At 49.6% G+C, this 19,257-nt stretch overlaps 1 protein-coding gene and 2 long non-coding RNA genes across 3 annotated transcripts in view; 2 read left to right on the top strand and 1 right to left on the bottom strand.

The window, feature by feature from the left end:
- The first annotated feature begins 15 nt into the window (after positions 1-15).
- Positions 16-1,988, top strand: LOC135814364 (uncharacterized). Its single transcript, XR_010553178.1, has 3 exons — positions 16-388; positions 481-646; positions 1,534-1,988. It is a non-coding gene; the product is annotated as an uncharacterized LOC135814364 (long non-coding RNA).
- A 498-nt stretch (positions 1,989-2,486) lies between these two features.
- Positions 2,487-3,344, bottom strand: LOC135814365 (uncharacterized). The gene is made up of 2 exons (XR_010553179.1): positions 3,011-3,344; positions 2,487-2,631 (listed from the first exon to the last, which is right to left on the bottom strand). It is a non-coding gene; the product is annotated as an uncharacterized LOC135814365 (long non-coding RNA).
- A 560-nt stretch (positions 3,345-3,904) lies between these two features.
- LOC135814362 (transcription elongation factor SPT6-like) overlaps positions 3,905-19,257 on the top strand; it is a 60,034-nt gene continuing 44,681 nt past the window's right edge. Inside the window, exons 1-3 of the mRNA XM_065327474.1 lie at positions 3,905-4,115; positions 4,646-4,716; positions 12,418-12,591. Coding sequence (XP_065183546.1) covers positions 3,977-4,115; positions 4,646-4,716; positions 12,418-12,591 — 384 coding nt within the window. The 5' untranslated portion in view covers positions 3,905-3,976. The remainder of the gene's footprint in view (positions 4,116-4,645; positions 4,717-12,417; positions 12,592-19,257) is intronic.

Raw genomic sequence — 19,257 nt, 5'->3', positions numbered from 1 at the left:
CCTTCGATACGCATAGCAACGATCCCACTGGGGACAAACAAAAGTAGCGTCGTCTCCACCGAACCAGTTGTCAGTGGCAACATATAGGAATCGTGTACATTTCTTCGTTTCTTCTTTGCTGTTTTCAGTGAGTGTTTTGTTTTCTCTTTGTCCTTGATCTCGACGGCGTTGTCGTGCTCATTACCTTACTGAGACGTCTCTTGTGACTGTAGCCAGTGTCACGGAGGATTTTATTGGCGTGACGAGGTAGATCGCCGAGATCGAGCGTGAAAAACGCTCTGCATTAGTAGCTCCTGTAGAATGTCTTCTGGGATGGCGTATCCATGGTCAACAAAGCCAAGGTGCAAGACAGCATAAGAGATCGTGTAAACGATGTGAACTCCAAAAGGTAAGCTCCTGAACAAGTGGAAAGATATGTGCATTTACAAACTCTCTCTTCATCCATCGATTGCCGCTATGCATTGCATTTTGTCTTCACAGATAATCTGGACAAATAAATTATATTGTAACTGGAGAGTGCAATCGTGCTTGGGACCCATCCCAATGTCATCACATGGCTGTGGTGACTAGTGTATACCTGGGAGAATTTTTCCTCAATTGAGACGGAGTGTAGATGGATGGATTATGAGAAATGCGAAGATGTGGAGTAAGTTGTGTCGAAGAAATGTGTAATAAAATAAAATTTACTTTACACTCAAACATACACTGTACATGTACATGTAACATCATGATAATGAGTCCATCTTCATTATCTCCGCAACAGGTACGCCATACGCACCGAATACATGGTGTGTGTGCACGTGCGCGCTTGCGTGCGCGCGTACATGCACACACTCTCATGCGTGGCCGAGTTGGCCGGATGAACAGACCACGCATTTGCACGAGGTGTCTGTCATGTCAATGGAGTGCTGTACTTTATGACTCAGGGGCGTAGGAGGGGTTTTGGAAGTGGTACGACCGAAGGTCGGTGCGGCGGAAGGCCGTGTTGGAGGGGTCCGGCCCCCCCCCCCCCCCCTGGGAAAATTTTGTTAAAACGACACAAAATCCTGCGTTCTGGGAACTTCTGGCGCAGTGTGCAGTCGAGTACAGTACTCAGTACGACTGCAGATGCATAACAGATCTACGAGTACGAGTCTAGAAAAAGGTCTGATGCGCATATGCAAATATCGATGGATCCTGATTTTTTATTATGGTTTTGCACGTTCCAGACGGACCACACTTTTCGAAAAGTGGTGCGGCCATGGTCGTACCAGTCGTAGCGGGTGCTACGCCCCTGTGACTTTATTCCAAAATAATATGTCGTGCCCCTGTCAAATGGAGTTTGTGTCTATGCTCAGCGGGTATCGGGCCATGACGCCACACTGCAGTCAGCGCTGGAATTAAAATAGCACTTCATGGATTATTTTAACTAATTTCCTTTGCGTTTACTTTGTTGAGCCCGTGGTTTCATTTCTGTGTTCTGTTATGATTACCCTCTGGAAATAATCGGAGTGGATGTCATTTTTTGTCATATGTGTGTGCCTTGTGCAACAGGTTCAAGGCTAGATGCACTTCACATTCGGCGTGGGATCTCGGCGTCTCGGACCTGATAACGTCTTGGTTGGATGGGTGATCAAGGATGATACTACTCGGCACACCAATGTACATGTCAATGTAGTTTTTACTTTTTCAGAGCTGCACTATTTACGCCTTGATGCTTACTTCGGTGCTAGTGTCGTGTCCGTGTGTTGCTACAATGTCATTATCTGTATTGTATTCCGTCTGCTTATACATGTGTCTTTATGAAGTGTTTGCCATGGCGGCGATGTGTCGATCAATAGTGTTGTGAAACCTATCACTATTCATGCTTTGCTGGCTACTCGCTCGCTCCGCGCCATGCACGCTACTAGGTCTTGTAGTATATAGCTCGATGCTTTGCATCGATCGCTGGTTGTTGTTGTTCTTGTTGCTTCTCTGTTGTTTGAGCTTGGTCCTAGAGTGAAGCTTTGGTCTTCTTGTGTGGTGAGGGTGAGGAATGGGTATCTGGACTCCTGGTATATTTCCGTAAAGAACCTGGAATTGTAGAATCCTGAGAGTATGTCTGGCCCACTCCCCGGTCATGACATTAGCGTGTTCCCCCCGGATTATTTCTATCATCCTGCGTGTTCTTGGGCTGAGCGAGCACATGCACGAGTGTGCAGCTATAACCCTGTGTATCTTTGGTTACACTTTGTTCTGCAATGCATGTACCTTGTAACAGTCTGTGCTTGCACTGCTTTGTGTGGCCTGCATATTTCAGGACTATTCAGTGCATCAGACCCAGGTTGGTTTGGTTGCCGGATGATCTCTTGTTGCGTCGCTCTGTGTTTTGTATTAATCAATTTTTGGGCTTGAGAATTGAGCTGGTGTGTGGTTCCCAATATGAAAACATCACGCTGGTGCTCTGTGTTTCGATTATTGACTGTCCGAGCAGTCACGATTCATTACCAGAACGGTCAATACTGTAGTCTCTTCACGTGTTTGTGTTTTCGCCGGGGGAATTAGCGGTGACGTTGCACATAGAACGGCAGTGTTGCATCACTGGACGACCCTGCCTCTGCATCTGACTTCATTTCGCCAGGATCTGGTGCAGATACACCAGACAGTCACTTCCTGTAAACACGCAAACAGCAAAAGAAGAGATCCCGCAAATCAGGAAAAACCATTGCGGAAAATATCGAGTAGATCATACACCATTCGATAATCTGGAGTAATTACAGTGAGACAAACACTTCAAACAGTGCTCTCTCTCTCTCTCTCTCCATCCTTCCAAAATACCCTGTAACAATTCCCTGGAATTATTTTATTTTATATTCTCAGGACATCATTCTGAACAACTTCTTCCATGGGTCTTCAATCACCACGGATGGCGAGAATACAGCTAAGTCATGCAGTCTACGGGAGGTGCGGGCTGTCATGGATATAGAAGCTGATATTGTGCCAGCGTGAGGGCAGAGACAGAAAGAAGACACTGATTTCTTGAACAACTCACCTACATATAATCGAATCCACAGGGAGCGCTCGTACTTTGATCCATCAGGAGGCGAAGAATCTTCAAAGCACTCTCAAACACGGAGTTTTACAGTGGGCAGCCAATTTCACAGCCATTATGAAGGCCCTCGACGACTACAGGAGATTTGTAGAGGAAAGAACAAGGAGTAAAGAGCGACAACAATCGCTTGACGAAAAAGCAAAGAAAAACTGCTCTCTCTCCAGTCATTTAGATGCTGTTGCCCTTCACAACTGGTTCCATCCAGAGGACGCGACTTTTGTTTGTCCCCAGTGCTCTCCGTTGCTATGCGTATCGAAGGGGCCGTGACGTCACACTTAACAGCCCCATTGTGTGAGTGCAGGAGTCCGCGGTCACGTGAGGGGGGAGTGATAAGTGATGTTTGCTGATCATTTTTTTTCGGTTTCACGAATCCAGTTCGAATCGCATTTTGTTTGCTAGCATAGGGCTTGAAAGTGCTACGTCACAGCATAGCAACAATTTCAAAAATTCAAAAATTGGATCCACTTGGATCCAGTTTTTGTATGGATCCAAGCACATTTCAAGCCGTCTTACTCACAGCAAGGTGATGTAACCAGTGAAACTGACTGATTTGGCTACTGGGGGCGGGGTTACAACTGGTGGCGAAATAAAAGTCACACCTGCATGCGACATGAGTGGGTTGCTATGCACCCACATACTTAGGCAATAGCAAAGTCACACCTTAGTGGATCCAAAAATAGAAATCTGATGTCAACTTACTACTCCCTGGCCGTTTTGACGTCATCACTTTCAAGCCCTATTGAATCATAGCATGATACACTGTAGTACGTAGTAGAATCCCCCCACTGCATGCACTGTGCATGTGACTAGACTGTGGTACATTTTGAGCATTGCAAATGTTTCTTCAGAGAGTTCAGTCATGGCCTTTTCTGCTGCCAAGGTTTTCAACTTGTGGTCCGTGCAGTAATGAGCGACTCAGAGAGCGAGGCCAGCTCGCCAGGCTCTGCCGAGGCGGAAGAAAGCCACGAACAAAATGCCGCTGACAGTGAAAGCTCTGACGATGAAATAATCGGGCAACGACCTGAAAAACGGCGACATGTTGAAAGTGAGCTGCTGCAGCTAATTCCTAGAATTTCCATTGTCGTTCTCTCTTTTCGCTGTGGAGGGCACGAGAAAACTCACGCCCAATAGATTGAGCGGACGTGGTCGTACAGGGAATAATTTACTTTTAATTTCTTGCATAGCAATTTTGTTATTCAAAATCCAACTTGAATAGCAGTTCAAAAATGTTGCGTAGGCAATTATCTTCAACACTTGACAACTTTGTCCTTCTGCAGAGCTGATCAGAGTGCAAACCTTAGTTGCAAACCTAGCCTGGTGCCACGATGCATAGCTCAGTACTTTCGAAGTTTCGTGCATCTAATTCATCCCTAAGAGACACACCTGGCATGCACACTGTGCATCATTGGGTACAGTGAAAAGTCAACGTGCATCGCAGTTTTCTGTGACACGTTTCTGAAGTTGCGTCGCACCTCAGAAGAATTGCGTAGCAAACTGCGATACGATACCGGTTAAATTATTCCCTGTCGTACCATGGCGTTTGGCGAAGGTTCTATGCACATCTATTTTTTGCAGGTCTCGACGAGGACTTAGATGACGATGATTATGATCTCATCCAGAGCAACACTGGCATCAATTGGAAAAAGGTGAGATCGCTGTTTGCGAGTGGGACCAGAGTAGGGACGATTGCCTTGCGTCCACTGTGTTTCTTTGTGTGCTTCCCTCCCCCTCCCCCCCCCTGTGTTGGCGGCTTCCTCTGCTTCACATCAGAAGCTGTGTGCAAATTTCTTTTTGTGAAAATCACGAAAATGCAGGCACAAGAAAGCCTGTGTTGGGAGAAAGGATTTCAAACGTCACGGCTGTCAAGAAGCGGCAACTTAGAAAGATGGCGTTCGTTCGAGATGGCATGGTAACCGCGCACGTGCCGTGGTCCGTGACTTGCTCATGTATGCACGCAAATGCAAGTCACAAACTCACAAAGATCGTCTTTGCATTTGGAGAAAATCATCTTCGACTCTTGTTGGAGGTTATCGAGGTTTGCCTAATCTTTACTTGATTGCGATGCCGGTGTATCGTCTCAATAATTAGAACAAAGAGAGCTGATGATCTCTTCATTGCTGAGTAGAAGTAACAATCAACTCTCCTCAGGTCCTCAGTACAGTGCCAAAGGCACACGACTGCAATTCCACAACGCTCATTTCACGATGATGGAAACAATAATCGTGTACACACTTGGAGCATTCGGTCGTCCCTATTCTAGCCGCCAGTCCGCCCAGCAAGCAGATACTGACCATTACGATAAGGACAACTGCGTGAACGAAGGCTCGCCGAGCAAATACAATTCAAGTACAATTCAAGACGTGACTCCAGTCAAGAATTAGGGTCTTACTCGAGAACTTCACAAATACAGGCCTAGGCACCCCACGAAACTGATAGATGACACGAACGAAAGACAAATACCGTCTTTCCGCAAATAGTAGGCCGGTCTACTATTTTTTCAAACTCGGCCTTATATTTGAGGACGGTGTTGTATTCGAGGACGGTCTTTTATTCTTTCAACCCAGTTTGACCCTGGTCTTCTATTTTTCGCCACACAGTTTTACCCCCGTTCTTCCATTTTCTTCTACACAGTTTGAGCACGGTCTTCTATTTTTTCCCACAGTTTGAGCACGGTCTTCTATTTTTAACATTATTCATTTAGTAGGCCCGGTCTTCTAATCGGAGACGGTCTTGTATTTTTTCAATCGCCCCTGCCCCGGCCTTGTATTCGAGGAAGGCGTTGTATACGAGGACGGTCTTTTATTTGCGGAAATATGGTAGGCTAGACAAAGTGTCCCAAGTGACTGAAAACAGCAGATCTACCAAATAAGAAAGCTACAGGTGCCTAAACAACGATTCCAATACAGTAGAGAGTAGTATCAGGCAGAATGAAAGCCTTGGAAGTGCACAAATACAGCCACGACCGCCACAAAAATTGGACGACTGCCACAACAATTTTTCATTGTTCTACCTCCTTGAAGGGTGAAAGTTACCAGTTATCCTATAGCGATGTCAGTTTATGCCTGTTGGAACCCCCCCACAGCCTGCACGAAATACCTTTCAAATAATTCCAGGATGCAATTGCAGCTCCAGACAGGAGGAAGAAGAACACCGTGGAAAATAAAGGCAACAATGCCCAAACTCTCGGGAAACAGCTGAAGTCTTCCTGAAGATGTTAACATTGAATAGCCATCGATTACCAGCGTGGTTTGGTGACTTTAGAACTGTTTTGAGACTTAGAACGAAGCGATATCTCAAATTTGATGGAATTGTGACCTGTCAAATGCGTGGGCAAGCAGGCCAGCTGACTGGTTATGCATGAGCATGCATTGATTTTGCATGGTTGACGTGCAGAAAACTAAGTTGCCGCAATCCAAGTGCAGCTAACAGCCTTGACCTATGACTCCAGCTCCACATCACTCTTTTATCTATTTCGCACTAGCATACTCGCACTCGAACACTGCACCCCACTTCTTTCCCAACGCCTTCCTCCCAGCGCTGAAACTCTCCACACATGCTCACCTAACACTCTTTCTTATCGCTTTCCCACAGCACCTCAAGGCATATCTACTCAATTCCTTGGTTGTTTGCCTGTTGTTTGAAATATGGTGAACCTAAAGTGACATTTGCAGCAAAGAGACCGTATTTGGGTGTTCGGATTGAAGAAAAAAAGGAATCTGTAAACGGCTGCAATTGATCATATTATGATTGAAAGTCTGCAGGCCGGTAATGTCTTTGTAACTCCATCGTTTCCTGTGCAAATTCAACAATCGAAGGGTCTACGTGGTAGCGGAAACTCCAAGCTGTCCAATGCAACAATCGCCGAAGAGTTCCGATGTCGGACGCCAGAGATATCGCGCGCCGTATTCTTACCTCGGCAAATTCAAATTTGTGATTGATCACTTCGCCATTTTGGGGGAAAATCCCTTTTCGTGTGCCCTTTGAACGACTGAGCACATGATAATGACGCAGCCGGCTGAAGTTTGAATCGTCTCAAACAAATTTGAGCGTTCTGCGATGAAGGAGAGTGGAATGGCGTTGATGGGACGAATTTGCTTGCATATCAGGCTTGGAGACGACTTTGCGGTGTTACCGCGTCTGATTTGTGGCGGCTGGATAATGGAGCTTGGTACCCTGGTGTTGCTCTCGCCAACAGCTTTCCAACGAGCCCTAGATTGTGAAAATCAAGGGAAGGAGACCAAAGTTATGACCTGGTGAAGTTGAAAATGGTACTGACGATGGTGATTCTGGTGCATGGTGTGCTTGTAATCCGGTAATAAAGGGTTAAAGGGGAAGTCCGGTGAAAAAATTAAATTTCAGCGTTGGTAGAGTTTCGGGCGCTGAGTCGAATGGTGTTGGTCCCACGTGTCTCCGACAAAGCGTTCTTGAGATATTTCCGTTTGAAAAACTGAGTTTCGGGGGCTGCGTCATGACGTCATGTGGCCGTGCCACACCCTCCGCAACGTCATAGCGTGCAGCTAGGTCAAAAGGAGTGCGTGAAAGCAATAATAGTGTCAATGCTATTTCAAATGTTTTGGCGACCGATAGTAGGTGGTGCAAGCGACCCCGAAGACGGAACTCCATTTGAGAGTGAGGATGCATCCATGGCTGACCTTCATGAGTTCGGTCTGGGGCTGAGAACCTCGGTATTCAGCTGAAGAAATGGCCGCGTGGGCCGGTCCAGAGTGAGCGCTGCTGCGTTTCCGACTGATGAAGAAGCGGCAGCTATTGCAGACGAGGCTGATATAATTATTAGATCTCTGGAGAGCAGAGTCGCCAAAATGGAGAAGAGTAATGCGAGTGCTCTAAAATGTTGTTCCATACCGATTCGCTTGGACTCCAGTGGCCTGCCACATGGTGATGTTTTAATGCGAACTTACTTGGCATATTTCGGAATACTCTGGAGAACAGTGCAGGCTCTTTGAACCACGGGCACGACTCTTTGATTCAAGGCTCGCAACACGACGGGATCTGAAAGTTTAGGTCCGGGAGCTGTTCGCTGTTTTGTCCCTTGTCGCGTTGTGCACTCATCGTTGTAGCATAAACCGATGAGGCGGGACTATTCCATGCGGAAAACTAAAATTTTCTTTCTCAGAGTCAAAGCACATCCAACGGCATCATATAGTACATGAAAAGCATGACAAGTCCGTGTCTTGACTAGTTCTTTTGATTCTTGTGACTCGAGTCTTGTTGTAGCTACCCCAGCACGGCAGTGCGGGAGTAGATCTACCCAGTAGTTCCGTGTGTGATGAGTTTGTTGACTACACTACAGCTAACTTAGTATGCACGCAGCGCAGAGCCAGAGGCCAGTGCGGACGAAAAAGTCCAACTCGGAAACGGCTAAAATAGGGGAAAACCTCGAGGTTTGCCGGACTGAAAATCACAGGGTACGTAGTGTGTGTAACACAGAATCGAATGGTCTTGGTTCGAAGAAGCTGCGACAAATAGTTCCCCAATCGAACGCGCTCCGAATATTGCCATTTTGTACACGACTAGATGGTGTGGCTACCTGGCTGCACGCTGTGACGTCATCACCTGGATCTAGGTGATGCGCGCTCAAATTCGCAGATGTTCGATTGGGCGTATCTGACGAACCATAGGCCGCAGCCTCCTCGGACAAAGGCCATTCGACTCAGCGCCCCGAACTCTGCGGACTGTGAAATTTAAGTTTTTCACCAGACTTCCCCTTTAACCCATTGAGGGCTACAGAGCCTTTCATCTGAGGCTCTGAAGAAAATGCTAAAAATAGGGCCAATATACAGCTCCACAACTTCATAGTCTAGGGAACTAGGTTGTTGAACTCTTGTGAAATGTTGACCAAGGCTATGATCATCACGCTGACCAACTCGATATAGTTCCCAGAAAAAGGAACAAAGTGCTATATGACACGTAAGTTCATCCAAATTGCGTAAAATACGAAAAAGTCGCCAATTTGAGTTGAATCACCGGGCGAAAAAGAAGAAAAAACGCATCCAAGCGGGATTCGTACCCGCAACCTCTCGTACTGTATGCAGGAAATGAACCGCTCGACTCTGGGGTCTCTTTCAGCCCAAAGCTGGAACACGGAAGTTAGTACAGTACGAGGTCATTTGCTATTTTTGGACACTCAAATTAAATAGCACCCTATTATGTTGGTTTGTAAAATAAAAAATAATTTTTGTTCTTACTTTTGTATTGGCACACTTATGCTTTACCACCACCACACACACCTGAAGGCCTAGAGTTGAAGCGTGTGGCCACAACTTGACCTGATCCAAGGTGTCTTTTTCTACTGCTTTTTAATGCGAGCAATTATTGGACAACTAAATTAAATAGCATCTAGCAGCAGTCTGCAATGGTGTGGACAAGTAAACTTGCACAAGACATGAAAATGGGGTAAGGCTATGCCTATGAGACCGGCTGATATGAGTTCTAATGACAGACCGTTCATAGCAAGCTTTTCAAGGTTTTTCAATGTGACACACAATTTAAAGGGTCACTCAAGGGTTTTCATGGACGTCATATTCGAGAACAAAGGAGAGCACTCCAGTGTGGCGCATCTCCTCATATTTCGCAAAGAGTGAAGGGCTAGCGCCGTAACTAGCCGCTGCGTCCTTCTTTGGTGGGAAGTGGTCACTGGTGCCAGGTGAGTGGAACGCTCGCACTGCTAAAAGAGATTTCTCCTGACCAGAACTCCTCCACAAATGCACGGGCTGAGAAGACGAGGAGACTCTTCCAGGCGGATTCAAGGTGGAAGACGTAGTCTCTGGGGTTGATGGAAGGGATACAACATCCCCCATGTCGACATTCTCTCCGTCATGCGACGTAGAGTTGACGGAATCCTCCATTATTTACTATTTAATCGAAATTTTCGAAATTACTCAATACATTACCTAAGAATAGTAAAGAAAACGCCCAGAAAGAAACGGCTTTCGCCGCTAAAAATAGGAAGGAAGAAACTTGAGGACCATACAAAGACACTCTTGTCAAAGATTTGTCCACCAAGGAAAGGGCAACGACTCAGGAGGACTCTACTTCCGTATTTAACTGATTTGTCCAAAAATTGCGACCTGTCCAAAAATTGCGAATCACCTCGTAGGATAGCCTGTCAGCCCGAGTATATTCGGGCTCAGCGCCCTGACGTCATTTTGAATCCCGAATATATTCGGGCTCAGCAGTCAATGGGTTAAGAGACGGTGCGGAGTGAATAGGACACTGTTAACGATTTCTCTAGCGTTACGATCAAGACTACGCAACTCCTCACGCAGGGTGCGCAACTCCACTGGTTTGATCTGGACTGGTGGAGCTCGGCGGCGGTGCCGTTTTCGCGATGCGGCTCAGCTCCGTGCATGAATGCATTCGATGCGTTTCTTGCGACCGCCGGCTCCGCGAGGGGCGGCGGCGTGCAGGGCCTTGATAAGCCCGCTGCGCATTTGCCAAATACGGAAGGTGCGGGTAATGTTTGTGAGCACGCTGGGATCTGCAATGCGCTGGTCATCACCTCTCTCCCCAGACGACCGTACCCAGGTGGCTGTTTGGGGTGTTGACGGCACGAATTGCGTCCTGCGCGATGGGCTTATTCGGTGGTCGTGTGTCGGTTCACGAGCTCTGCCAAGCCAGGAATGCTTCGGAGTTGCGCAACGATAGGGGGAGGGAGAGCGAGAGAGTGGGTCACGTGCTCACAGTACGTACCGCATCTCTCTGTGCTGCGTTGCTGGTGTGTCCGCAGAGGTCGCGGCAGTAAAGTACCGTGCCGCTTGTGCTGCTCCTGCCATCAGATAAGAGTGTGTACTAGCATCCAGCGTGGTCTGTGAGTGGCCTCAGGCACGTACTGTATTTTACTGGCCATCAGTCGACCCCGGTTATAAGTCGACCCCCGATTATAAGTCGACCCCCGATTATAAGTCGCCCCCCGATTATAAGTCGACCCCCGATTATAAGTCGACCCCCGATTATAAGTCGATCCCGATTATAAGTCGACCCTGGTTATTAGTCGATCTCGGTTATAAGTCGACCCCCGGTTACTGTAAAAGCACACATTTTCGGTGATGTAATTTTTCGGTATTCTCCAAAATCGACGGTTCGGTGGAGGGAAATTTTCGGTAAACTCGTTTTCCAGGTACAGTACTGTAAGTGTACTAGTACTGTAAAATCCCGCCAGAGCCTCTCCCATGCACCCCTCCCTGACTTCTTGGCAGGGAAGTGATTGGTTGCATCCTCGTATGACTGTGTGATGCCGTACTGTACTGCAGACGCGTGCTCGAACCGCAGTGCCCACCCTCTTGACCAGGGATCGCACAAACCCTGAGTTTTGACGGGTCTGTGCGACTCCCTGCACTTGACCTTTGGTCGGTGTACGAGACGCACGGACAGTTTTCGTAGGGTGAGTACTGAATGCGCAAATAGGACTTGCCCATCCGCCCCTCCCCACCTGGACCTACCGGAAGGGAGGTAGGGGCGCTCTGGCCAAGACAAGCACGAGCTGAAAGTTGGGTGCGCTCACCTCCCCTCCTTATGTTATTTCTATAACTTAGAACCTTCCAAGCTGGAAGGCTGTTGGAATGCGCATCCAAGACATGCTAGGGCTGATTGCCAGTTAGGTGTAGAACGTCAGTACCGTTGGTCAGTGTCGTGCAATGTTATCGCATGAGTTGACTGTAAAGTAACTAGTGGTGTTGGTGGATATTATAGTAGGGCTCAAACAGTTAGTCCGATTAACCGGTTTAAGACCGGTTTTGAAAAGATAAAGGTTAACCGTTTGTGTAAAGGTTACGCGGGTACTTTTTCGAGTTTTCGAAGTACGCATTTTTACCGAGCTTTGGCAGTTTTACAACCTATCGTGTATGTACAGATGCATACATGCACACTACATAGTACCATCCGTGACAATTTGAATCAATTTCATGCCATCTTTAATGCTTCTGGTCTGTGAATAGGCGTGAATGAGCATGCTAACATGTGCATGGATTAGTACTTAGTAGTAAGTCTGCACAGTACATTTTTGACCAAGTATATTGTACAATACTGTTCAAACTAGCTACGCGCCAGACTGCCGCAGCTTATAGGTTATAACCGATAAACTGACCGTTAGCGTAGCAGTTAACCGTTAAGGTGAAAACCGTAGCCGTTTGAGCCCTATATTATAGCGTAACTTGTAGCTCTTTGGTCCTCTTTACCACCTTTCTTGCATTTTGTTTTCGGTCATGAAGTGTGGACTTGTAGCCGGAAACAGCCGGAAACAACAATACGGTACTGTGCTACCGGCATTTGGTCCTATGTTTCACACTGCTTTGTCCTCGTCTGTTTCCCCACTCTTGTTTATACTGCAGCGGAAAAACGTCCGCAGAGCGCACTTTGCAGACAGCGATGAGGAGGCAGGGAGTGGTTCCGATAAACCGGACGAGAGTGATAACAATGAGATGGATGAGAAGGAAGATATTGCTAACGAGCTTTTCGGCGATGACGATGATGAGGAGGAAGAGGATGAGGACGCAAGTCAAAAGGTAATGAATCTCGAAAAGCACGGATCCGATAGTCGGAGAATGGCCACTTCAAAGCTTTGAGTTGTGGACTCCGCTGCAGTGGCGGTGTGTGTGTATGTGTGTCTGTGTGTCTGTGTCTGTGGGTGCACATCCAGTGTATTTGCAGATTTGCGTGCTTCTCTTGCGACGGGCATATACATGGTGGTGGTGGTGTGTGTATGCGTGTATGTGTGTGAGAGAGGGCAGCGAGCAGTTCCTGACTATTCCGTTTCTCCCCGGAACCGGGATTATCCACACACAAAGATCTCCAGGACACAATGTTTACACTGACTCATGATCTGAAAACAGTCACAACTCTCCAAGAACTAAAACCTGAACATCTCCACAACTAGGCTAAAACCAACTCTGGCCTAACAAAAGATAGCAATAGCTAATAACAGTGCACGCACATACATGGTATAGAAAGACCCTATGGCAACACTCGACCATGTAATGTGATACAACAATAGAATGCAGACGTCTAGACACCAGAGTACTGAATAGACCTGACACATGGCCTTCTTGATGGGAATGCATGAATAGAAGCACACATGGATCATAGCTCTAACACATCCGCCTATCCATATCACGCATGAATGATTGTACTCTAACAGCCAGCATGCTGCACCAGTCTAACTGCTACATTCTCCCCCTCTCACACGAGGAGTTCCGAGGGTGAAACAAAACAAGAAACCAAAAAGGCAACCCCCTCAGAGCCTAAAAGAACAAAAGATGAACGATGTGCTCTACAAACATACGTGTAGCTAAATATGCAAAGACTAAACATATGAAAGTGACCAATCACACCACAGTACTAGAGTATTCTGACCGAGTCAATAATGAATATGTCTCTTTCTCATTCGCCGTCTGCAGTCAATGGCACTAATCGCTGAATGGCACGTCGCTTCACCTTCTTGTTGCTCAGCCGTACGTCCACAACTCTCACCTGGCCATCCTGACCCGGATGTACTCCCACCACTCTTCCAAGCGGCCAATGACCACGAGATATGCCATCTTCCATAACCAGCACCAGATCGTCTGCCTTCAGATTCGGCTTCTGTTGGAGCCACCTCTTCCGCATGTTGTAGGTCACGACAAGCTCTTTCTGCCAACGCCTCCACACATGGTCAACTTGCAATTGAAGAGCCATCCAGCGTCTACGAGGGTGAACATTCTTCTCTCGGCAGGCGGCCTCCTCCAGAGCTAAGGGAAGATCCAAGCGTCCAACAATGAAGTGATTAGGAGTCAGTGGAGTCATGTCACTGGGGTCGTCTGAAATGGCTGTTAGTGGCCGGCTATTCAACAAGCTCTCAGCCTCCACAATTGCCGTCATCAGTTCCTCGTCCCGTAGATTGGCCCGAGACAAGACTAAGACAAGTGCTTTCTTGGCGCACTTGACCATACTCTCAAAGACGCCTCCATGGTGCGGCGCTCTCGGGGGGATTGAACCGCCACTGAGTACCCCGATGGACTCCATCGCGACAAATCTTCGCCCGGTCGAGTGCCTCCACCGCTTCACGCAGCTCCCGTTCAGCGGCGACAAAGTTGGTGCCGTTATCGGACAGCATCAACGATGGAACTCCTCTGCGCTTGGTGAACCGGGAAAACGACATCAAGAAGGACTCTGTGTCCAGCCCGAATGACATTTCGAGATGGCAGGCCCGAGTTTCAAGACACGTGAACACACAGAGGTAACGTTTCTGCTGCGCTCTCCCTCGTCCTTGACTGGTATAGAACGGTCCGGCGTAATCGACTCCGCACTGCGAGAATGGCTGCTTGGTTCCAAGTGTTCGGTAACTCGGCAGTGGTCCCATGAGTTGTTTCGCTGGTTTTGCCACTATTCTCTGGCACTTCAGACACGCTCTCTTCATAGCCTTCACGACTGACAGTCCGTGGACAATCCAGAATCGCTCTCTCAGGATAGAAAGTAGCTGATGCGACCCGGCGACATGTCCGCACTTCTCATCCTGGTGGCGAACAATAAGCTGCGTGACAGGATGTTTGCTAGGCAGAACCATAGGTCTCCGCATACTGGCCGGTAGGTGTTCCGCATACTTCAGTCGTCCACAAAGTACCAGGACCGGTGGTTTTGCTGATGTATCTACACCGGGGCTTAACTTGTAGAGTGGGTCAGATGGAGGTAGCTCTCTTCCGGCCATCAATATCCTGCAAGACTCTGGGTATGCCTCTTGTTGTCCCTGAGCGATCCAGAACCGCTCAGCATGCTCGATCTCAGCTGCGATCAACTCTGGCACCTTGACGATCTTATGTCTGCGGGCACTAGGGTTAGCCTTCGCTCCTGGGGCGTTAGCACAGACGACCTCCGTGGGAGCCGAACTAGCATCCTGAGAATGCCCCCTCATGACTCTTGCATCTGCTGTCAGCTTAGCGTTGCTCACAAAACGCCAGCACCATGATGTGACGCGAATCAGACGTGTCCAACGCGAGTACCTCTCAACATCAAGACGACCCTTGTCCGGCTCTACCGCTGTGAATGCCAGCTCGATCGTCTTCTTCACCTGGCCCGGAAGCTGCGGTTTGTTGGTCAACTCAGTCTGCGGCCAGGACTCCTTGGTGTTGCGGAGAAATGCAGGCCCTTGCCACCAGCACTCGTTACCGGGTAGATCCTCGGCCTTCACCACCCGAGTTGGCAAGTCTGCTGGGTTGATCTTTCCAGGCACGTGCCTCCACTGCGTCGGCTTTGTCGACTCCTGTATTGCCGCTATTCGATTAGCGACGTCTGAAGTAAAGTTCTTAGCCGGACTCCTCACCCAGTGTACGACGTTCATCGAATCAGTCCAGAAGTTGTGTTCGGACATGGGGATGTGGAGGGCCTCACTGATGGCGGCACTTACTTGCACACCCAGCACTGCACCGCGGAGCTCCAGCTTCGGAATCGTGACTTTCTTCAGTGGTGTGGCTCTGGCTCTAGCAAGCGCAATGCTGATGCGCACATGTCCATCGGGGTACTCCGCTCGGACATAACCCACTGCCGCTGTTGCATGGGCCGAAGCGTCGGTGAACACATGTACCGACAGTGATGCCTCATGGGCTGGGCGATCCGTTTCCTTGAGACATCTCTGTATCTTGATCGTGCTGAGGTGCTCCAGCTCGGCCAACCACCTGTACCACTTCTCGTTCAGCTCGGCCGGAATCTGGTCGTCCCACCCGATCCCAGCTGCACAAAGCTCCTGAAATATCAGCCGCGCCCGCATGGTAAAGGGCACAATGTGGCCTCTAGGGTCGAAGATGCTCGCCATCTTCGACAGCACTTGACGCTTGGTCCACTGTTGTTCTTCAGGAGCACGGTGCGTATAGCTGAAGGTGTCTGTCTTGGCGTCCCACACCACACCGAGAGTCTTCACCACCGCTGGTATTTACTGACTGTCGTTGCTGATGCATAGCAGTGCCTCTTTGGCCAAGTCCTCGTCCGGTATAGACTCTAGCACGGCTTGACTGTTGCTCCTCCATTTGCGGACGTGGAAAGACGCCTTTCCGAGCAGACTCTGGACTTCCTGTCGAGTGTTGATGGCGGACTCCACAGTCGGTAGTGAGTCGAGCAGGTCATCAACGTAAAACGCTTCATCAACTGCTTCCCGAGCCAACTTGCTGAAGGATGTGCCGTGCTCTGCTGACGTTGCCTTCAGAGCCCGACATGCCAGGTATGGCGATGCCTTCAGCCCAAATACCAACCGAGAGAACTCATACATGGCGGCTGGCTCATCCGGTGTGTCGCGCCACAGGAAGCGCAAATACTTGCGATCTTCTGGAGCGATTTCCACCTGCAGAAACATCTCTGCAATATCGCCGACTAGCGCTATAGGCTCTAGGCAAAACTTCATCAGCACGTGTACCAGATCTCTCTGCAACTTCGGCCCAGAGTGCATCTCGTCGTTGAGTGACTTGCCCTGGCATCGGGCAGCGGCATCGAATACCACTCGTACTTTCGTCGTAGTTTTATCTGCTCGTACCACCGCCAGATGAGGAAGCAACCACTGTTGGTCTGTCTCCTGGCACGGATGGATGTAGCCCTTGGCTATATGGGACTTGATGACGTCGGAATACTGCTGGTAGACTTCCGGTCGTTTCCTCAGAGTCCTCTCCAGGTTTCTCAGTCGCTGTTCAGCCATTTCACGATTCGGTGGGAGATCTGGCTTCTTATCGGTGCTGACCCACGGTATGGCCGTCGACACTCTGCCATCCATCAATTTCATGCTTCCTTCAACCATACGTTGTGCTTCCTCCTCCGCGACCGTTTTCGTAGCCTTAGGAACCAAACCAACGCTCTCTACCTCCCAGAACTTTGCGACGAGGTCGTCGAGAACTGCGTTGCTCCTGTCGCTGACATTCGCATGCAGGGACGTCTCTGTGAACTCTGCCGCTTGCGACTTGACGGGACCGAAACATACCCATCCGAGGGGAAGTTTTCGAGCAACTGGCTCGCCCGGCTGTCCTGCCAGCTCTTCCAGTACTCTGTGCGCTTCTGGCACGTTGAGTCCTATCAGCAGGTCGACTTGGTCCCCAGTCACCTGCGGGAAGGTAACCTCTTGGAGGTGCTTGTGCATGTGTCTCCTCGAGTTCCACTCGATCATCTCCATCGGTGCTGTAACTATTGGCTGCGTCCATGCTTCCAGCTGGGTTTCATATGAGCCGTCTTCCGACGCCATTGTCACTTTTACGCGACGGTGCTTTCCTGAGACTGTCTTTCCCCCCAGAACCGACGCCGTAAATGCCGTTGGTGTTCCCTGCAGCCCGAGGTCGTTTGCCACGCTGTCTTTCAGGTATGTTGTTGAAGAACCGCTGTCCATCATGGCTGTGGCCCGCACCGTCTTGTCCTGATGGCATAACACGACAGGGACTACCATAAAAGCGGTCTTCTGCGTGGTTGCCACCGACGTATTCGTGCTGTGTTGCGGAACCACATTCTCTCGTGGCTTTGTGCTCCTGCTCGTGGAGCCTTGGTTGGCCGGAGGTGCGCGCTCTTGGTGGAGGTCAGGGTGGTGTCTGCCTCGGCACTTGTTGCAACCACTGCCTCTGCATTCGGACTTCCAGTGGCCTGTCTTGAAGCAGCACACACATAGCGATGTTCCAAGCACGAAGTCCCACCGCTGCTTCACTGACAGTTGGCGGAAGACATCACAGCTGGTGAGGGAGTGCGCTTTACCACACTTGGCGCACTGCAACACTGGCTTAGTTGTGCTGGCTGGACCACCTGTGGTGTGCATAGCTGTTGCATTACTTGCTCGAGGGGCCGCTTTGGCAAACGGCCCGGCCACATTCAGCGCAGCCTCTGCTCGATTTTCTAGCCAGTCTGCGAAGACCTCCAGGTCGAGGGAATCCATCTGGATCCTTTTCTCCGCCAAGTATTCGCCCCACTGCATCTTCAGTGCAACTGGCAGCTTATTCACTAGCTCCTGTCGGAGGGTAGGGTTGGACATATGTCCACAGCTACCAAGCAGCTTCATACATAACACTACATTCTTAACCGAGGTGCTGTACGACACCAAGGTCTCTACATCGTCACTGCGTACCGGCTTAGCTGATTTCGCCTTCGATACGAGCTCCGTGACTACTAGTTCTGGCCGCCCGAACCTCCTTTCCAGCGTTGAGAGAACTTTCGGCAGGTTCTCTGGCACGATGAGGAGCATTCTTACTGCCTCTTTTGCAGGACCTTTTAGGCAGACCCGCAATCTCTGAATGTTTTCAGCCTCCGTGAAGCCACATTGCTTGGTCGTAGACTGAAACATGTGGTGGAATGCTGGCCACTCTTCTGCTGCACCCGAGAACGCTGGCAAGTCGGTGTTGATCTTGGCTTGTCGCGCGGTGAGCCTTGATAGCTGGCTTTGCAGACCCTCATCTGCTTGCCCACGTCCATCCTGCTGAAGGCCTTTGACCGTGGAACCAGCTGCTTGGTGCGTCTTCACTATCTCCTCCGGCTCTTGATCGCTCTGAATCCGACTGCGTAGCTCCTGTTGCTGCGCACTAGAACACTGTGCGGTGTACTGGTCGTGGTCCGCACGCCTCCGCAGGCGATCATTTTCTCCGCGAAGCTGGTCCAGCTGAACTAGCAACTCCGCTCGCTGTGTTCGCTGCTCATCCGGCCCTCGGCCTCCGCCTCGATCCGCCCGCTGTTGCAGGCTGGCGTTCTCCGCGCGAAGGCGTTCGAGCTTGTCGAGCAGTTCAGCTCGCTGCGCGTGTTGCTCTGCTGAAACCTGCTCGGCTCGCGTCAGCAAGCGGTCATTCTGATCGCGGAGATCTTCCAAACACATGCGCCCCTCCTGGTGTTCTCTTTCCAGGCGCTCGAGATGCGGCTGCAGCTCGCGCAGTTTCCTTTCCGATACATCCCGCTCAGCTTCGCACACCTCTTTTTCCTGCGTGACTCGCCTATTTTCCGCCTGCAGCGATGACAGGTCTGCACGAGCGCTCGCAAGATCCTTGTTCAATTTCGCTACACGTCGCTGCTCGGCGTCCGCTATTGATTGAGCTTCGCTCAGTTCCCGCTGATAGCGCTTCTCTTTCAGCACAAACTCTTGTTGCACTCGCAACCCTGACAGATTGGCCTGCTCCGTATTCGTCGACGCACGTGCGACCTCAGACTCAGTCCTCACCGCCACAGGCAAACTCCTGCTTGTGTGGGCACTGACAGTT

This window comes from Sycon ciliatum, chromosome 4, assembly GCF_964019385.1.
Source record: "Sycon ciliatum chromosome 4, ocSycCili1.1, whole genome shotgun sequence".
Taxonomy (NCBI): domain Eukaryota; kingdom Metazoa; phylum Porifera; class Calcarea; order Leucosolenida; family Sycettidae; genus Sycon; species Sycon ciliatum.
This window is presented reverse-complemented; position numbering and strand designations above follow the sequence as displayed.